General features: G+C 34.8%; 1 protein-coding gene across 6 annotated transcripts in view; it reads left to right on the top strand.

The window, feature by feature from the left end:
• Positions 1 to 20,144, top strand: part of Pam (peptidylglycine alpha-amidating monooxygenase) — a 150,043-nt gene that overhangs the window by 117,403 nt on the left and 12,496 nt on the right. For all 6 annotated transcript variants that reach the window (XM_090331579.1, XM_090331578.1, XM_090331577.1 and 3 more), the window contains 6 exons: positions 10,107 to 10,223; positions 12,231 to 12,303; positions 14,133 to 14,343; positions 14,741 to 14,941; positions 17,196 to 17,311; positions 18,931 to 19,030. In XM_090331579.1, the coding sequence (XP_090187705.1) occupies positions 10,107 to 10,223; positions 12,231 to 12,303; positions 14,133 to 14,343; positions 14,741 to 14,941; positions 17,196 to 17,311; positions 18,931 to 19,030 (818 nt within the window). The remainder of the gene's footprint in view (positions 1 to 10,106; positions 10,224 to 12,230; positions 12,304 to 14,132; positions 14,344 to 14,740; positions 14,942 to 17,195; positions 17,312 to 18,930; positions 19,031 to 20,144) is intronic.

The following is a 20,144-nucleotide window of genomic DNA, read 5'->3' as shown; positions in this document are numbered from 1 at the left end:
ATAAGAAAATCATATTTGTTAGTTTAGTGTGTGGCTGTGTTATCAGCAGAGAGTATATATTATCCATTTTTAAACAAAATGGTCTTACCTTTTAGTTTATGGAATGAAAAATGCAATCAGCTTCTTACTTAACATTTGTTTTACTTCTCCTTGAAATTACCTTCCTTTCTTAAGAGGAGAAATAGAGTGGTTCAGCCAGTACTTGGAATAAAATAATCATGGTAAGTAATCAACTCAGAAAGGGCACTTGTTGACTATAATAAAGCACTTTGTTATTTTCTTGTTCTGGACAAATGACTCTAAGGCTTTTTCTGTCCTCAGATCATTCCTAGACATTGTGGATGGGACTCTTTAAATGCCATGTTATAGACCTAATACCTTAGCATTTACATTTTAATAAATACTGTTTTATTATTCAAGCTTGTTCTTTGTATGGCCATTTTAGAGAGATTTTCAGTAAAAAAATGATACATTTATTTTTTTAGTGGAGATTCTAAAGGTCTACAAAAATCACCTTATAAGAGATGTTGTTATTGCCATTATTATTCATAATGTATTTCATTTGCTGAATGAAAATCCTAATATTTTATTCAATGTCACACTTGTAATTGGTAAAACCAGGCCACAGGTCCATCCTCGGTATCCACAGGGTTGGCATACTTAAACACTCAGTACGCTGCCTTAAATAGGTTTGCAAACACACTCAAATGAATGTTTAAGTTGGTCTATAATTTAACAAATTCTTTTAATGAACTTGAAAAATGAATATCCTCTTATTATTTATTTTATTATAATATTACATGTGAAAGTAAATTTTTAGTGTCTTGTAGATTAATGTGTCTTTTTCCATATGGTTTACTAGGGGGTCTTGTCTGGAAAATCAAGGATCTAGGTGTTTATTTCAGTTATTTTTCCTCCATTTTCAGAGATGTTAGTTAAAATTGCTTTGATTCACTCGATCAAATGTATATGTAGCTGTCTTTGTGCTTTTAAACATGGAATTCAATCTGCATCTCAAAATAGGTTGATAGCTTTGTTATTGCTTAATTATCCATTTTACTTGTCGTAGATTTTCATCAGAGAAAGAAAGGAAACAATTAGGCTCAGTATTCTCATTCCAACTACTCTATAGCATCATCCTTGTTGTGATTCAATGCTTAATGGTATTTTAACAAGTGTTTTTAAAAGCAAACTATTACTATTCATTGTAACATATTCCTCATTTTAATGAATATTGCTACATTTTATGCATGGATTTGTAGCCACATTTCCCCCCCCCCACAAGAAAATTACAGCATCATTTTCTCCACTGACACTCTTCCAGCTGGCAAAAAGCTAAATTGGATTCAGTCCAACTTCCTGTTCTAATATGATATGCATTCCAAGTAAACAACAGAAGCTGGAAGACTTTAATAGAAAAAGAGTAGCTGTAAAGACCAGCTTTGGATAGAAGATACAGAACTATGAAACAAGAGCATGTTAATTTTGCAGTTGGGGCTGAAGAACTGTTCTTTCCTTTGTCTAAATGAACATTGTCTTGTGGAAGTAGATTTCCTTCTAATTGTCAAAGCCACTATAGTCAAAGCATAGATAAAATATGCTACTGCAAATATAAGACTAAAGAGCAAACTGCTGATTTTACTCATTACATTTTTGTTATTTTCCATCTTTTCCTTTCTTATGTAAGTATATTGCTATTGCTCTTTCTCTGTCATTATCTATCAACCTCTAGTTGTCTTTATAGTATATAGTTTTAAGGAACTGCTTTTCTAGCACTTAGATCTCTGCTTCCAGCCACTCTACTTTATTGTTCATGAAAGGCATTGGAAATAGATTACTTTGCAGTGCTTTTTTAATGGAGTTTTTCAAACAAATATTTAGGTTCAGTTCTGTCCTTAAAATAGTCATCAGTAGTATTAGATGATGATAGAGAGATATATATGTGTCACATTGTATAAGTTTTCTCCATTAAAGACCCAAGAGTGAACCAGATTCTGTAATCCTAGCAACTCAGAAAGCTCAGATCGATTGTGGCTTGAAGCCAACCAGAGGGGAAAAAAAAGCCCATGAGACTATCACATCAAGTTAATCATCCAAAAGCCAAAACTGGAGCTGTGGTTCAAGTGGTAGAGCACTAGCTTTGAGCAGAAAAGCTCAGCGACAGCTCTCAGACCCTTTGATCAAGCCCTAGCATTGGCACAAAAAAATTTTTTTAAAAAAAGGAAAGACAAAACAATACCCTCATAGAATGTATGCTGTGTTGGAAGAAATCATATTCTTATTATTACATTGTTTCAATAAAGTAATGGAATCCTGAATTAATTGTATTAATTTTCCTCAGTCTTTCCTTTCCTATTTCTTGTGTTCAGAAAATTCCAAGTTCTATGAAGTAAGAGTTTGTGCTAAAAACAAAATTTGAGCACTGTACATCCCATATTCTCAGAAGATTAATTTTTTATATATCAATGCTTGCAGTTAATAATAACCTCTAATTAATATGCAGCATTCAGAATTGCTTTGGTGCCAGGGTACCAAATGTTTTTATGGGTGTTTTTAACTCTTCATTACTGCCCAGTAACCCCGATTAGCTCTCACTCTTCTACTAACCATGTTAAATGAATGTGGCAACCTAAATATTAGTAAAAATAGTTAAGCCATTTAACCTTCTGAAAAAAAATGATTTTCACTTCCTTTTATATTTGATTTCCATGAACATTTCTGTATCCCTTACTTCAATATGTCTGCTTTAAGAAGATTCTTCTAGCCAAAATGGGAAATGCCTACTGCCAGAAGAGAATAATGAAACTTTAAAGAGCTTCTTGTCTGCCCTGATGTTAGGGCAGCTTGGCAACTAGAGCTCTTTAATCTTTAAATGCCTCCCAGCAGCATCTGAGAAGCTCCTATCTCTGCAACAGCTGTTACATGGTCTAATTCTTAAAACCACCATCACAATCAAAGGCTTGCTTCATGGCCTTTCTTCCAAGTATCTTAGCTAGGATTAACATGCACCCTGTTGGATTCAGATCACAACTCACGTAACTATGGATCCGCCTCTAAATTTTAGGTGTTTAATGATGTCTTCCTCATACTAGTTTTTCACATGATATGGGAAAAGGGATCTTGGAAGTTGTATTGTTTCAGAGAAAAGTCAAGAAAAGCTAGCTAGAAGACGAAAATTATTAGTTTGCAGAATAAAAAACTTCCAAGGATATGGTAGCCTGAACAATGTCACCCAGATAGGCTCTTTCTCGATTCTTTTGTGCTTAGCTGGCGCCAAAGATCAACTCCGCTCCTTTTCTACCTTGCAGCTTCAGAATCTCGTTACACAAACCACAAAGGTTCCATGACAGATAAACAGAAAATCCTGTAGTTGAGTTTTGGAAGCATTGCTTGATATGACTTATCCCCTCAACCTTACCTATAGCCTGAAAATGGGGGCTCTGAACAATGAGTCAACCAAAGAAAAACTGAAGTCATATTAATACAATATAGGGCACTATTCTATATATTAGGAACCCACAAAAACAAATGTCCACTAGTTATCTCTAGACTCACTTACCATGCATGCAAATTTCCTACAGTCTTCAGAACTGTTCCATCAATAGATTTTTTGCAGTGTTAAGGAATTCCCTCAATAGCGACATGCTTTCCAATCATGAATCCCCCCTAGAAACACTGAAGTTTTTCATTTCTTCAAATCAAATGTACCCTCAGGACAATATCTTGATCTTTATCACCCCTTTCAGCATTCTTAACCCTTCTTTTACTGTTCTTAATTTTTAGGTTATGTATTGATTTACTTTTGACCATTTAACAAAGCAATCTATGTATACAATGCCTCTTGATCTGTATCATCACTTCAATGTTTTCAGTCCCTTTCAACCCCAATCACGTTAGTCCCAATTATTTAGAGCATAAACTGTCCCTTTTATCCTTATAATAGGTATCTTGGATAAACAAGACTGATATTTTTATACATGCTTGTAGATGGTTATTTTGAATGGTTCATTTTTAAGATTTTTTTCGCAGAGAAATCCAGTAATTCTTGGAATTCTGTAGATAACTCACACATCATTGTCTCATTTTGCCTAGATGTACTGTTTTACAAATCTTTCTTCAAACTAGAAGAGATATAGCAATTAAAATTTGTCACAGTTTTCTGAAACCTCTTTTAAGTTATCTGTTTGGGAGTCTGCTTGCACACCTGCCATTTCTTCCATGTCTTATTTAATTGAGCCTAGAGAATAGAACTCAAAGTGACTGAATGACTTCTAGTATCTTTATATCTGAGAGAAAACAGAATTCTATAAAAAGAATACTATCATATTCCATGTCTTTCTGACTGCCATCTCTCTACTCTCAAGTCATTCCCTCCCTATTTTATGCCACTGTTTTCATTTCTTGTAGTTTATTTCATTGCCATTCTAATTCTTCTCTTTATATAATATATAATATATATGTATATGTATATGTACATATATGCACACACATATATAATGTATAAATGTTCCCTTTATATAGATGTATCTACGTGCATCTATTATACCTATATGCATAGAGAGAGATCTAGATATATTTATAAATATGTTGAGAGAGAGAGAGAGAGAGATTTTAGACTGAAAGATCTTCATTCCAGTTAAATCAATCCTAGGAGATTTTTCTTTTTCCTTTTTGTATTGTTTTAAGCCAGTAGACCTGAATTTAGTCTTGTTTACTGCTTTCTAGCTTTGAGACCTACATCATGACAACTGAACTTCCCAGTTATCAGTTTCCTTGTTTAAAAAGTCAAGGCTTTAAGAACTGCTTCATACTCTGGAGTGACAGTGATACAAGTCACTTCATTAAGTAACTTGTGCTGAGTGCCTTATTGGCTGAACGAAATCCGAAGGCAGATGCCAGGTTCTTCATTCTCTTCATTTCTATTTGGTGACTCCAGGTGCAGGCCTTTAGTGGCACTTAAAGAATCATGCTTCTATCTATTTTTGCCCTTCCCTTTTCTTCATTACAGGGTCTTTTACTTTTCTCCTTTAAAAATGTGTCTATACTCAGAAATTAGCTGTTTTACATAACATTTATATTTTTCATATATTTTTATTGCAATTAATAGAAGGGTTACATTATATTCACCAGATAGAAGGTGCATTACTTCACAAACATTGATACCCTTTCTCATAACATTTACATTTTATTCAATCTAAAATATCTCACTTTTGTGTACGTTCACTTTACTAGTATTAAAGGTTTATTTTCCTTTATTTCTCACTTGAAAACCTATAGTTCTTTCTCCAACTCCTTTATTTATGTAATTGTAGAAGTAAGTATCCTTTTTTCCACATTGCTATTATTTATTTTGTACTACATTAATTTTAATTTTGATTGATTGCACAGAACTTTATTTTCTCCATAATCTGTCTGTGGGGGGGAGGGGCGTGTTTTATGTGGGGTGTGTGTGTGTGTGTGTGTGTGTGTGTGTGAGACTATAAGAGCATTTATTCTCAGCCTTATCTAAACTGTTTGATTAGCTACTAATGTGCAAAATCACTAATGGGGAATTCAATCTGCTAAAATAAAGAACTGATGGATTCTAGCCCATAGGCTATAGTTTAGACTTTTCATCTGAGTACTTTTTCAGAGAAGCAAACAAAAATCATCAGTGCTCCAAGCACTGTGTGAAATGTGCAGGATGTTATTATATCCTGTATAAAGCTGAATGTGGTTGAAATAAAGACCTCTTTCCAACGTGTAATGTGGGGTAGCTGCTTTACAACACTAAATAAGCAGTTCACATAGCAACGGTGTATCCATTCTCTAATCAGACATACATTTGTGGACTATTCAAAGGTTACTTTTCATTGAATTACAAAAGAATTTATATGCTCTTTTGTCATTGGTAGGTTCTATGTATGCACAATTTTCTCATTTAAGAAAAAGTCTATTTATTTCATTATGTGCCCTGTGTAACACCGGAGACCAGCTATTTGTTCCATGAAACTGCTGCCATCCCACATGAAAAGATTAGTACCAGACAACCAATCAATTGAGTGCGTGAATGTCCCTTGATCCTGCCAGTTTAAACATACAGACATCTGTTAAAGAGTGCCACATGGATTTTAAATGAAGTGGTCAAGCCTATTGAGCTGTGGTTAATTCCTTTGAGCCTGAATTATTCCTTAAGAGTTATATTTTTTCTTATCTGTTATTTATGTTACTAAAATAAATCCATATATTATTAAATGATGCAAATATAAGTAGATAGGTTTATATTTGGATTTTGCTTAATTATGTTTTGATTCCTCTATGCAGTTTTACAATGTTTCTTTTTAGCCTTTGTTCTTTTTTTTCCTTTTGTAAAGTGGAAGTTACATGATTCAGTAAATTCAAGAACTTACCAAATGACTGAAATTCTTTCTTTTTTTATTTTACATTTTCTTTCTTTTTTTTTTTGCCAGTCCTGGGGCTTGAACTCAGGGCCTGGGAACTGGCCTTGAACTTTCTCAAGCCTAGCACTCTACCAGTTGAGCCACAGCACCACTTCTGGCTTTTTGTTTTTTTCTGTGTATGTGGTACCATTGAATTGAACTTAGGGCTTCATACATGCTACCCAAGCACTCTACCACTACACCACACTCCTGGCTCTGAGATTCTTTCTTAATGAGTACTAGTTAAGTACAGTGATAAAATGTATAATTATCATAAAACTATAAGGTCATGATTAGTCTTACATATCACATAAAATACACTTAATGTACAGAAGATATAAATCTAATTTGTGGTAGTGAATGAAACAGATAGAACTTCCCTAATTTTTAGTTGATGCACTGTGAGTAAGATACCGGGAACTATAGCTTGATAAATTGAGGAAGCTGATATTTTCTTTGGACCTGTAATTATAAAAGTCTGGCCTGGCACTAGTGGCTCATTCCTGTAATCCTAGCTACTGTTCAAAGCCAGCCTACAAAGGAAAGTCCATGAGACTCTTATCTCCAATTATCCAATGGAAAACTGGAAGTAGTACTGTGGCTCAAAATGGTAGAGCAAAAACAGCTCAAGCTCAGTGCCCAGGCCCCACTACTGACAAAAAAAAAAAAATTGGATCATTTAGTTCTGTTGTTTTTTCTATCAGTTTTTTCATTTGCTTTTGCACAGTTTACTATTACTACAACAAATTTAAAGTAACAAAATAAAAATGAATAACTCTTTACTTACATTCCTAGAATTTCTAGGAATGTAAGTGTAAATGCCAAAAACAAAACAAAAATAATATTGTAACAGCAAGATTTGGGTTATTTTATCTTTTGGTAAACTATGTAGCCTATTCAGTTGCTTGATTTTCTTTTGACCAGATTTACTTAGGACTATAAGTGTTACCTCTTTATCTTTTTTCCTTAACACACCCGTTTTCTTAGAAGCCAAGCCCAACATTTCCCTGTAACTCAGAAATGCCAGTGAATTATTTATCTTTGTAAATATTTGAGTGCCTAGGAGAAGTAAGCCTGAGCCCTAAGGAATGGTTTACACAAGTTAAATGTTTGCCCTGAAGGAGGGTGGCTCTTACTTTCTCCCTTTCAATAAGTCATATAAGAATATTTCCCCCTAAATTGTATGATAAGAGATTTAAGGCTGATAGTGAATATTTAAGTGAATAATAATGCAGAGAAAGATATCTATAATTTTCCAGAATTGTATCAGTGGGGAAATTATTGTCCTGGGGAAAACCAGTAGCAAGTAAATATATCATGGTTCATTTGGCAAAGAAGAATGCTATAAATAGATTTAAGTGTACTGAGAGAGCTTGTGTGCGGCAGTTCATAAGGACATGCAGGGGATGTGGAACTGCCACTGCCAGCAACTGTTAGAGTCACAGCATTACAAATAGAATAGACAGCTAGTGCTGTGAACTGGGGGGATTGGGCAATTTTCCACAGTACTCAATCCTGGATAAGCAAGAAATAAAAAAGTAATATACTAATATATGTTTTTGATCAAGCACATAAACTGTCCAGACCAAAAGAGGGAAAGAAAAATCTAAATATGAAGCAATGGGTCTTACCCATAGTTATGATATTATATATAGTTTTTCAAAAGGCTATCATTGTGGGAAACTGAGTAAGGTATGCATGAAAATCTCTGTCACTTCTTACAGCTGCACTCGAATCTACAATTACTTCAATTCAGTTTCCTAACTTCCAATGATCAGTGAACACATAATTTTATTATTTAAGTAGGCATTTGCTAGGCACTGAAGTGTATCAGAATAATAGGGATTATAAAATATGAACCTTACAAAAAATAATGAATATTGGGTCTTCATCTTATTACATGAGATCACATTATCTTACATTTGCTAAGCCGCACTTATCTAATGCAATAATCAAGTTTTTAAAAAAGATACAGATAGGGCCGGGAGTTTGGGCTAGTGGTAGAGTGCTTGCCTTGCATGCACAAAGACCCAGGTTCAACTCCTTGGCACCACATACATAGAAAAAAGCTGGAAGTGGTGCTGAGGCTTAAGTGGTAGAGCTCTAGCCTTGAGAAAGTCCAAGGACAGCACTCAGGCCCTGAGCTCAAGCCCAGGACTGGCAAAAAAAAATACAGATAATTTAATTCAATGTTTGATTTCTAGCAGAATAGTTAAAATGTTAAAGAGCTTCTTATGGAAAATAATTTAAGTTATAGAATGAATTCCTTGACATTCATGTTAGCAAAAATGATTGACTATGCATATGCTCCTTATATGCCATGAATTCATATTTTATATTTCCTTACAGTATTGCAATCTAACAAAATCTCACATTTCAATTAACAATCTTGCTTTCTGTTGTACTAATGTTTTCAGCTGTTGTAGAGACAATACTGTCTACTGTAACCTGCACATAAGAGCCTATGCAGTTTTACTTAAGTTTTAGTTGACAAGACTGAATCAATATTTTCTGCTCAATTGAGTGTACCATTAATAAGGATGACTTCAGGGAGTTATTGTTATCTTTCAGAAAAAATATACCCCGTAGGCTGTAAGAGTCAAGAAGCTCAGCTAATTGTGTGACCATGTCAGGAGCACATACTTTACAGTATTTTGATCTCCTACAGGGGCTCTTTATCAGTTCCATAAAAATACTCTCTAACTGATGAACAGATAGATGTATGGCAGACTTGGTAATCTGTTACCTTCCTGTTACCATCTTGACAGATGCTTAATGTTATTCAGATTCTTTTATGTATACAGTTGACATATAAAATAGTAATAATTCTTTCATAGATTTTCCTGATGCTATAAAGGAAGTTGTGTTTCACATAAATAGTTTTTGGTCATCCATTGATTTCATTGGGATAGCAATGTGCATGTATGTGTATACCTATCACACATGTGTATTGATGCAGTACTTTGCTTTGGAAATTTGAATTGGTTGCTTCGTATTTCAGACATTTACTTCTCTCTCGTATATCAGCCGAGATAAAAGTTTATTGTCATTTCCCTGGTGTATATACAATGGTTCTTCTGGTTTGTGATTTCATAATCTACCCATAGAATAGTTACTGGCAGAAGCCAGGACCCCAAAATATTAAAAGGAAAATTCCAAAAATAAGAAGAAGGAAGTTTCAGAAATTAAGTTATGCAATAAATTTGCAATTGAGAGTGAATCTGGTTAACCTAATGAACACATTATCCTCAACAGAACCAAGACATGTGAAAGGGTATCAATGTATGTGATGTATAATGTATAAGCATAAACAAAAACTCCTTAACTTCTTATAATAACTTCTGCTAATAATAATAGTAATAATAATATAAAAAAGATTTTAGTTATTCTAGCATTTCTCAATCAATGTGCTGAAAACCCTAATGCAGATTTTAACTCTTCTAAGAAAGTCTTGCCAAAGCGACGATTTGGGACTGATGTGTCTGAGAATATATTTCTTAGCAAAGTCAGTGTTACCATCCCTCTGCCCACCCTACATGGCTATGATATACATTAAACATAATAATTCAAGAGACATTGAAATCACATGCCTCTCAGCCCTTCCTGTGATCTATCAATTGTGAGTGTTCTGAACGTCTTGAGGAGTTTTCTGGCTGCTTATTTTCTATTCTCCTGTATTGTGCTTAGCTCTTTTGACAGCAAGTTTGTTTACCAGCAAAGAGGACTTGGACCAATTGAAGAGGACACTATTCTTGTCATCGATCCAAATAAAGCTGCAGTACTTGAATCCAAAGGAAAAAATCTGTGAGTTAAATAACTTATTTGTCGTTAAGGCTCTTAGTACCCTATCTGAATCTGAAACAGAGAATTGCACAGCTTCTCGAAACAAAGTAGGAGGACTAATTAGGCTATTGTACCTTTCATTGTCTAAATAAGTGGTTCTAAACCTTGACTATTATTGGAGTTATTAGGGGAGCTTCAAAACGTTACACACATTTAGTCACTGGCTGTTCACGTGGCTTTGTTTAGGAATATGTATTCAGATCTTTTACTCATTTCAAAATTTCTGAGAATAGATTTCAAATATCCTTCTAATAAAAAGTAGTTGATATATTGTAAACTATTGGTTCAATTTAATCATTGCACATTATATATATGTGTGTGTGTATGTGTGTGCGTGTGTGTGTCATATCACATTGTTTGTCATAAGCATACAAAATTAATGCTTGCAATGAAATGAGCCAACATGGTGAATCCACCAAGTTATAACTTTGAAAATAAGATTCTGATTTGTCCTGGGATAGAGATGATACTCTTAAATTTCTCTAAGTGTTCTTCAAGAGTCAGAGAACCATTAATAAACAATCTAGTCAAGTGAGCTTTTGGTCCACTGTATCTGATGGCTAGACAAATATTATTCAGCAGAAAAATACTAAACTTATCACATAATCATTCTGCTAATAAGAATAAAAGGCTTTTGTTCTTCCCATCTAAAAAAAATACCATGTTTAGCCTTCCTTACCATGCATATGTAATTTGGATTGAAAAGCCACTCATTATGTGGTCTTATTCCTAGATGGCATTTGGCAGCTAAAAAATATTTTTTGGCTGATGTTCATGGTCATTGAAAGAAAGAACCACCTGCTTCAGAGTCTCCTCAACCATTATAACCTGGCAGCTTCAGGAATGATGCCTACTCCATCTGCTCAAGCAGGGAGAAGGCCAGTTTCTTTGAAACACATGGAGCCACTGCTTTTAACGCAGCTGCGTGTGGACATGGCAATCATGAAATTTACATTTTTTAAAATAGCATTCCCAGATGACAGATCATGGGACAAATACTAATGCCACTCCACTGTTCTATGTGTGAACCTGTCTCTTTGGAGCTATATTCATTCATCAAGAGCATCTTTACCTCAGAAAGGTGGGAAAAGCGAACAGGGAAAGACTGCTGTGAAATCAGCTTGGCCAGCAGCGGGATGCCAATGTGAGAGCAAATCACAATCCCTTTCAGCCACCCAAACAGGAGACTAGCTCCATTAGGCAAGATCAGAAGACTACAGACTTGGCTCATGAAGAAAAAGTCTCTGGTGCCAACACCAAACTAAGGCTCAAGCTGACAGATTAGGCTTGTGATTCTCAGATGTCATTTTTCACCAGAACTGCCTTCATTATCTTACCCATGTGTTGATGAATCCTGTCCAGGTTCCTTAAATCTGTGGGCCTCTTCCTACACCAGTTTATAATTGTTTTACATACATGATCCACACTGACTTGCTAAATAGATGAAGATTCTCTAATGAATGCTCAACTTAACACTTTGTTTTGCCTGGAAATCCCTTTCTTTGTGTTTTTATCAACTTAAAACGTCTAAATCATGTTTAGTCTTTAATATAACATACTTTGTAGTATGTTTTAACTATTCAAACTGTAGAAATCCATTGATGATGCTCAAGATAATTAGCTTAATTCTTATGTCTCAAGTGCAAATATTTATGAGCTTACAACCAGCTTTATTTTGACGTTATTTGTATTGTTTAGGCAAATAGAACACACTTTATATTAATGCTTAAATTTTCAAGTAAATTTCTTTTATAGATTCAATACGATTGATTAAATACCATGTCAGGTTTGTCACATGGAGGTCTCTATTGTAACAGGTTATCTTCACTTAATTAAGTTTAGTCTTTTGTAGAATAATGCAAACATTTACTAATGTACATACTGCCCTATGGATTAATTAGAAATAAATTACTCTCATGTAACATTTGGGGAATTCTAATCATCATGGCAATTATTCTTGTTTTTTAGGTTTTACCTGCCTCATGGTTTAAGTATAGATAAAGATGGAAATTATTGGGTCACAGATGTAGCTCTCCATCAGGTAATCTTCCTAGTTTTGGTCTCAAACAGATGATAGCAGGATGAGTTTACCAAACATTCTGGAATTTCCTACATCTCTTATTGTGATTCAGTGAGTGCACGAAAAGAGAATGAAACCATCATGCATTACACAGTTCAATCTGGTATAGCTATGTTTTATGCTCTGCATTCCTCTGAACAACGGTATCTAGAAAATTGATCTCTGTTGTGCCAGTATGATAGGCTTCTTTTGAGGGCGCCCTTTTACCTTGCAGACTGCTAGTTTCTCATTGAATCCTCAGGGGGAGGGAAAAATGTGCACCGGTACTTTGGGTCCCTTCTTACAAGGTCACTCATGGTTATCATGAATGATTCAACTCTTAAGACTTAATTACTTCCCAACAATCACATTGAGGTTAAGATTTAAACATATATATATATATGTATATATAAAACATATGTTTTGAAGGCACTGTTATTCTGTCTACACCAACCACACCTGAGGTTTTTCTTTTAGCAATTCTCCCAGGGGCTGGAAGGAAGCTTAGAGCCTGATATGAAGCTTCACTATAATACCCATATGGTCCTTCCAGTGTTATTTCTTTTTCTCATACATTAGCTGTTATTTCCCCATTCTTAGTATTTGTTTTGATTTTATCCCATATATTTTATGTTGTGTTTCCTAATCTACCTTAATCATATGTAGAATGAAGCAGGACCTCTGGTAAACACATATTTATGTCTAAAAATTCAAAATTGTAATGCATGGTGCTATCTAATCCTTGCTACCTGGGAGGCAGAAGCATTTGTGGATAGTCTCAAGTTTTAGGTGAGCTCAAACAAAATTAGTGAGTCCCTATGTGAAATCACAAAATACAAAGGAAAAGGCTTAAATGGTAGAGTACTTGTCTGGCATATACAAAGCCTTGTATTCAAGATATTATATTATAAAAGAATATTTATGCACATATATCTTTTTATAAACTAGTTATAGTTCAATCACAGGATAATATTAAGTTCTTCCTTCCATAAGATAGCCTGATTAAGTACAATGTAGATGACAAAGAAAGAAGAAAAGGGAAAAAAAGAAAGAAAGCTACACAAAGAGGAAAAAAAGTCAGGACTGGGAAGGTTTAGTACATTTAGTGATGAGTCACTGAATTGCTCTCTCAACAATATTCAACCATCATCTCTGAAAGTACTTATTGCTCTTAAGTTATCTGGACACCATTAAAGTATTATTCCCCCTCCCTCCAAAAAAAAAAAACCACACAGGATGAAAAGAAAACCAGAAACCTGTGGTCATAGTTATAATCCTAGCCACACAAGAGGCTAAAATCTGAGAATTATAGTCTAAAGCCAGCCTATACAGGCAAGCCTAAGACGCTTGTCTCCAATTAACCGTCAAAAAGTGGGAGTTGATCTGTGGTTCAAGTGGTAGAACACTTGTCTTGAGTGCAAAAGCTTAGGGACAGTAACCAGGCACACAGTTTAAGCCCCTGAACTAGAGAAAGGAAATACACACACACACACACACACACACACACACACACACACACTAATATATATATATATGTGTGTGTATATATACACATACATACATACATACATACATACATACATACATACATACATGTACATATTAAAAGGGAAGGGTAGATTGGTAGAATAGAATTTATACACATTCTAATCTTGATCAACTCATTTAATCTCTTTCTTAAATGAAGGAATTGGACTAGATAATTTCTAGTGTCTGACCCACATCTGTAGTTGCTTATATTCTCATGAAGTAGACATAGCCTTAGTGGTCTTATACTCAAGTAGATAAGGCTTTTGCTCTTTTTGAAAAAGGTGTTCAAACTGGATCCAAATGGTAAAGACGACCCTCTTTTAATCCTGGGAAGGAGCATGCAACCAGGCAGTGACCAGAATCATTTCTGCCAACCCACTGATGTGGCTGTGGATCCGGATACCGGAGCAATCTATGTGTCTGATGGCTACTGCAACAGTCGGATTGTGCAGTTTTCACCAAGTGGAAAGTTCATCACACAGTGGGGAGAAGGTACCCAATCGATCTCTAATTGTAATTGTCTTAAGCAACATAACCAGGAACCAGACTTTAACCACTCCTCACATTCTTTTACATGAATTTGCACTCTACAGTGAAGAAAACAGGGGCACTTCATATATTTACTTGACCTAGTCACACTTCCAACACACACACACATACACACACACACACACACACACACACACATACACACACACACACACACACACACACACTCCATTTACAAAGGAGAAAAAAATCATACTTCCATTAAAAATTTGTCTGAATAGAAAATCCTATTTGGGGGAATAAGCTCATAAGCATGATCTATCACGACTTTGGAAAGTTAGAGTCATGTTTTGGATGATTTCCTATGTTGTGTAACTGTGGCTTCTTTTCCATTCTGTAGCATCTTCTGGGAGATCCCCTCCACCGGGTCAGTTTAGTGTTCCTCACAGCTTGGCCCTTGTGCCTCATTTGAGCCAATTATGCGTGGCAGACAGGGAAAATGGGCGGATCCAGTGTTTTAACACTGACACCAAAGAATGTGTGAGAGAGATTAAGCATGAATCATTCGGAAGAAATGTATTTGCGATATCATATATACCAGGTATTTCATCATCTTTGTGTGCATAAATGCTTACTCTATACTCTTCCTTTAAAAATTACCTTATCGTAATGTGAAGTTTACTCATTTTGTTGTTAAGAGGTTGAAGATACTTTATCTAGCAGATCTTAAAATACACTAAATTGCTATTTCATCATTAATCATTTCAACTCAAGTGGCACTATCCTTTTATAGTAATAATGAAAACTCAAAATGATTTAACAGCTGTTTGTATTAGGCTTAAAATGTTCCCAAACATTGATTTTTCTGTAATTATAATCATCTGCTGTAGTTACTAGTGATTAATACTATCTTCATACATCATCAACAGATGGTATATGTCTGACAAAATCAACCCTCAAAATACTTCTGTTGCACTTTTATTTTTAAAAAGTGGTAGCCAGCTTTTTAAAATAAGGTTAAAAAATGAGGTTTATATCTAGCCATCATGAGACACAACAACCCATAAAATCTTGAGGCTTTCTTCCCTTATTTTCAGGTAGATTTATTTTCTTTAACAGATGTCAAAAGAAATCCAAACTCATAAAGTAAAATACACACAATTCACATTTTAATGAAACTTAGTATGAGTTCTCTTTAAGCAATAAATGCTGAACAACTTAAAATATGGTAGCATTGATATTACAATCTTATTATAATATTTCTAAATATGCATATATAGATTTATATTTTGATTCAAGTTTTGGGACCTGAACTCAGGGCCTGGGTGCTCTGCCTGAGCTTCTTTTGCTCAAGGCTAGTGGAGCTACAGCACCACTTCTGGCTTTTTCTGTATAATGTATTAGAGATTAAGCATCTTCCAGACTTTTCTACCCAGACTGGCTGTGAGCTGCAATCGTCAGATCTCAACCTCCTGAGCAACTAGGATTACAAGTATGAGCTGCCATCATCATGCAGTTTAATATCTTTTTATGCTATTATGACATACAATCAAACAACTCAAGTTACTTACTATACAGGGAGCATGGTTGGATTTCCTACAGGATAAGTAATATACTATTAGTATCAACAAAAGAGAAATTCTCTGGTTGGTTTTATTCTCAAACTCAAAGAATTATTCTGTTATGACCAGTCATTTGATGAAGGTGATGACAAAAATAACTATAAAAATGTAAATATCTGGAGAAAAGAAGAAATATTATTTAAAATAGAATACTAGAAAAATGGTTTTCTTTATAATATCCCCAAACAGTAACTGATGTTCATTTTTATTATACTAAAAAATCTCTATGATCTTTAAAGATGAAAGTATTTTCCACAGTGGGTTAGGGTTTGTAGTCTTATGGTAAAAACAACTAAACCATCTTCTTGTGCAAGAAAACAAGCACTCAGTCACAAAGCTGTACTCCATGTACTATTGTTGTGTATTCTTTAACTAAACATCATTCAAACATCTAAGTTACTATTTAACCAAGTAGCATGATTTCTAGTATTTCAGAGAAGCGTTACTATACTTAGGAATATAAATTTACTACAAAGTGTATTAATGAAACAATGTTTATTTCTTTTACTATATGAAGAATACATCTTAGATTTTCTGATGAGCAGCTCATATTTTCACCTTCCAGTTGTTTATAAAACAAATCTTCTTTTCCTTATATTCTAATTGCACTTAGTTTCTTTGCATATTTCTTTCTGATTGTTCTCACAATGACTGCAGATAATGTATAGTTTCCAAAAGATCTGCTACCATTAAATGATTAGGTTGGCCAGGCATGGTGGCTCACGCCTGTAATCCTAGCTAGTCAGGAAGCTGAGATTGGAGGATCAAGGTTCAAAGCCAGCCTAGGCAGTAAAGGACCTGAGACTCTTATCTCCAGTTAACCTCTAGAAAACAGGAAGTGGAGCTTGGCTCAAGGGTGGGTGGTAGCCTTGAACTGAAGAGCTCAGAGACAGTTCAAGCCTCACGACCCACACACACACACAAAAGATTGGTTCGAATAACTTGAATTTTCCCCATTCATAGTTAGTATGCCTACATTATTTATATCTGCCAGTATATGTATATATATATATATTAATATCTGCATATTCTTCATTTCAGTTGGCTTTTTGATGCTTGTAATATTTGTTAGACCTCTAATTTGTTGCCCCAGATCTAGTTCTTAGTAGAAAATACTTGCTAAGGTTAACACTTAACATGTTGGGTTTTTTTTTTTCCTACAATATGCATGTAGAAAAGCCATCCTTAGTTCTAACTAGAGCCATCTAGTCCTAACTAGATCTTTTGTCACAGGTTTGCTCTTTGCAGTGAATGGGAAGCCTTACTTTGGAGACCAAGAACCTGTACAAGGTTTTGTGATGAACTTTTCCAGTGGGGAAATTATAGATGTCTTCAAGCCAGTACGCAAGGTATTACATACATTACTTAAGTTTCCATTTTTATAAAACAAATATGTGAGTCTTGACAATCAAATTGTACATGATTAAAAAAAACATTTAGAAGACATTACAACTTCCTTAGATAGATTTATGGTTGAATACCAATATGATGTTAGACTTAGAATTAATGGCATATTGAGAATGAAGATTGCGCTTTTAAACCCAGTAGAAATCTGGCTTACTTTTTTGCTTATAACTTTACTAAACAACAAGACTTGAAAATAGCACTCCCTGGGGCTGGAAGTTTGGCCTAGTGGTAGTGTTTGCCTAGCATTCATGAAGACCCGGGTTCCATTCCTCAGTACTCCATACATAGAAAAACCCAGATGTGGTACTATGGCTCTAGCGGTAGAGCACTAGCCATGAGAAAGTCCAAGCACAGTGCTCATGCCCTGAGTTCAACTCCAGAACTGGCAAAACAAAAATAGAGACAAGAAAAGTGTTAAACAAGAGGACAAACTCAAAATTCCCTGTGCTCTCATAAGATTCTGAGGATTCCTGAATTAAAATTTCAAGAAGCACTGTGCCTGAACACCCACATTCAACATTCAGCAAAGAATTAGTTACAATTTATGGATCTATACAGAAAACTCACAAAGACAGTCTTACTCAGTGATTAAATTTGTTTTTCCTTTTAGTCAATAGGCTTGACAATACGCCAAAATATAGAAATGTATTCTGGATTGACTCAGTAGACTAAAACTAGATTATGAGTCTTTGGGAAGTTTTATTTAATGGATCATCATTATAAAGATTAAGTTTCAGGAAGAGAAATAATAGCACATATTAACTTCTGTATAAGAACAGGTACATTTTCAAGTCAAAGCTCAGATTTTACCCCATGTTCCTCTGCCATTTTTGTGCATATCTATTACTTGTATCTCCTCTTATTTCAGGGTTTCTATCATTGCATTATTTTGGAATCTACTATCTACTATTATTTTGAATCTACTATCTCTAGCTTTACATTTATGAAGGGAAACTGAAATAATAGGACAGCAGGGACAGTTTTGTCAAATGCTGTCCAAAATCTGTAGTGTAAAATATACTAGCCCCTCCAATTTTCTTTACCCATAATCAAAGGAATGACATGGTCTCTCATTACTTGCCTTCATGCACAGCCTTCTGTTTTTTCATCTGCAAGGATATTCATGTCCTTGAGTGGGAATGATCTGCATTCCTCCAGATCAGAAATGACAATAATAATAACAACCACAAGAAGAAATAGCTGGTTCTTTTAATTAAAAAGGCAAATTTGACAATGATCAATAAGTGGGAGAAATAGGAAAGCAAAAATAATTAGTAGGCAATGAAACCAAGAAACTCTGTTAAAATAATTTACTCAAAGTTTCTCATCTTTAAAAAGGGTCAAAACTCAGTGATAAGGGCCCCTAGGACTATCCAATGCTTAGATGTATGCCTGAATAATTTAGGATCCAAATGAATAAATGAATTGAAGCCCCTCGGCCATAGAACTGCTTAGATGAGAATGATTTCTGCTTTGATTTGCATTATGTATGGTTTCTGCCTTTGTGATGGATTCAAGAAAAAGCTCACCACACTAACAAATGGCTTTCCTGTGTTGGCAGCACTTTGACATGCCACATGATATCGTTGCATCCGAAGATGGAACTGTGTATGTTGGAGATGCTCACATGAACACTGTGTGGAAATTCACAGTAACTGAGAGTAAGTTAAAAAAAGAAACTGTATTATATTTTAATCTATGTTTTTCCATCTGTCTTAGACTTTTAAAAAGTGAAACAAAGTATTTGTATTCCCTTTCTCTTCTCCTTCATGAAGATAGTAAGAAATCAAGACAAAAGGTAGTATTTTAAAGATCATTTGCGAACTCAGGTTGGGGATCATTTGTGGCTACATTCCTTACATGCCCAAGGCCCTGAGTTTAAGAGAAACAGACAGACAGACAGACAGAGACAGAGAAAGACAGACAGATATAGAGACTGGGACAGAGAGAGACACACACAAACACACAGAAAGAGATATAGAGCTGTACACCTTTTTTAAAATTCATTCCAGGAATTAATTTTTTAAAGTGTTGAGAAACATTATTTTGTTTTGTTTGGGTTTCCTTTTTTTTCTTGGCAGCTTTCCCCTTGTTTCCACAGATACGCCACAGGAAATTCTTGATGCCTGAAATAATGTGTGTTAAATTCAAAGCCTGTGTTAATTCCAGCTTAGTTCCAGAAGGAAGAGGTGGTTTTGGAAAGGCAGAAGGCTGATTTGCTTCCATGCAGTTTACTCCCACATGACTCTTTAAAGCTTGGTAACTGTTGAGCACTTAGGGACAGAACCATCTTTATCAGACATGTTTTCCCAAATAAGAAGCACTTTACACTTCCCATTTAGGCTTCAGTATTCCCAAAATACTGAATTGCTCTATTTTCAGTAATTCAAAATGTTGTCTGTGGACAGATTTGCTCCATCAGGTTCTAGCCAACTACTGTTTGACTTTCCTAATTGTATTTTTGAATATTATTTTTAACTCTAAAAATAGGCTAAGCCTAGCTAACAGACATACTTTCTAAATTGAAGCATGGGAAATGCTGTGTTTGCCATGCATCTTAATACTCAGAGATGCTTTTTAAATATGGCAAGGTCCAAATAGCAAGTGGGCATAAGGAAAATATTTCAAAATAATACATTTGAAGTGTCCAGAATGTCAATAGGTAGAGAAATGACGAGGAGATAAAAATTTATTGAAGAAAAATGCTAGTAATAATAGCAAATATAAATTATAACAAGGAGGATGATACATTGTTGTAAACAAAAGTAAAGTCAG

Source organism: Megascapheus bottae, chromosome 4, assembly GCF_031878675.1.
Source record: "Megascapheus bottae isolate mThoBot1 chromosome 4, mThoBot2.hap1, whole genome shotgun sequence".
NCBI classification, from domain to species: domain Eukaryota; kingdom Metazoa; phylum Chordata; class Mammalia; order Rodentia; family Geomyidae; genus Megascapheus; species Megascapheus bottae.
Note: the sequence above shows the minus strand (reverse complement) of the source record. Positions and strands in the feature narration are given on the sequence as shown.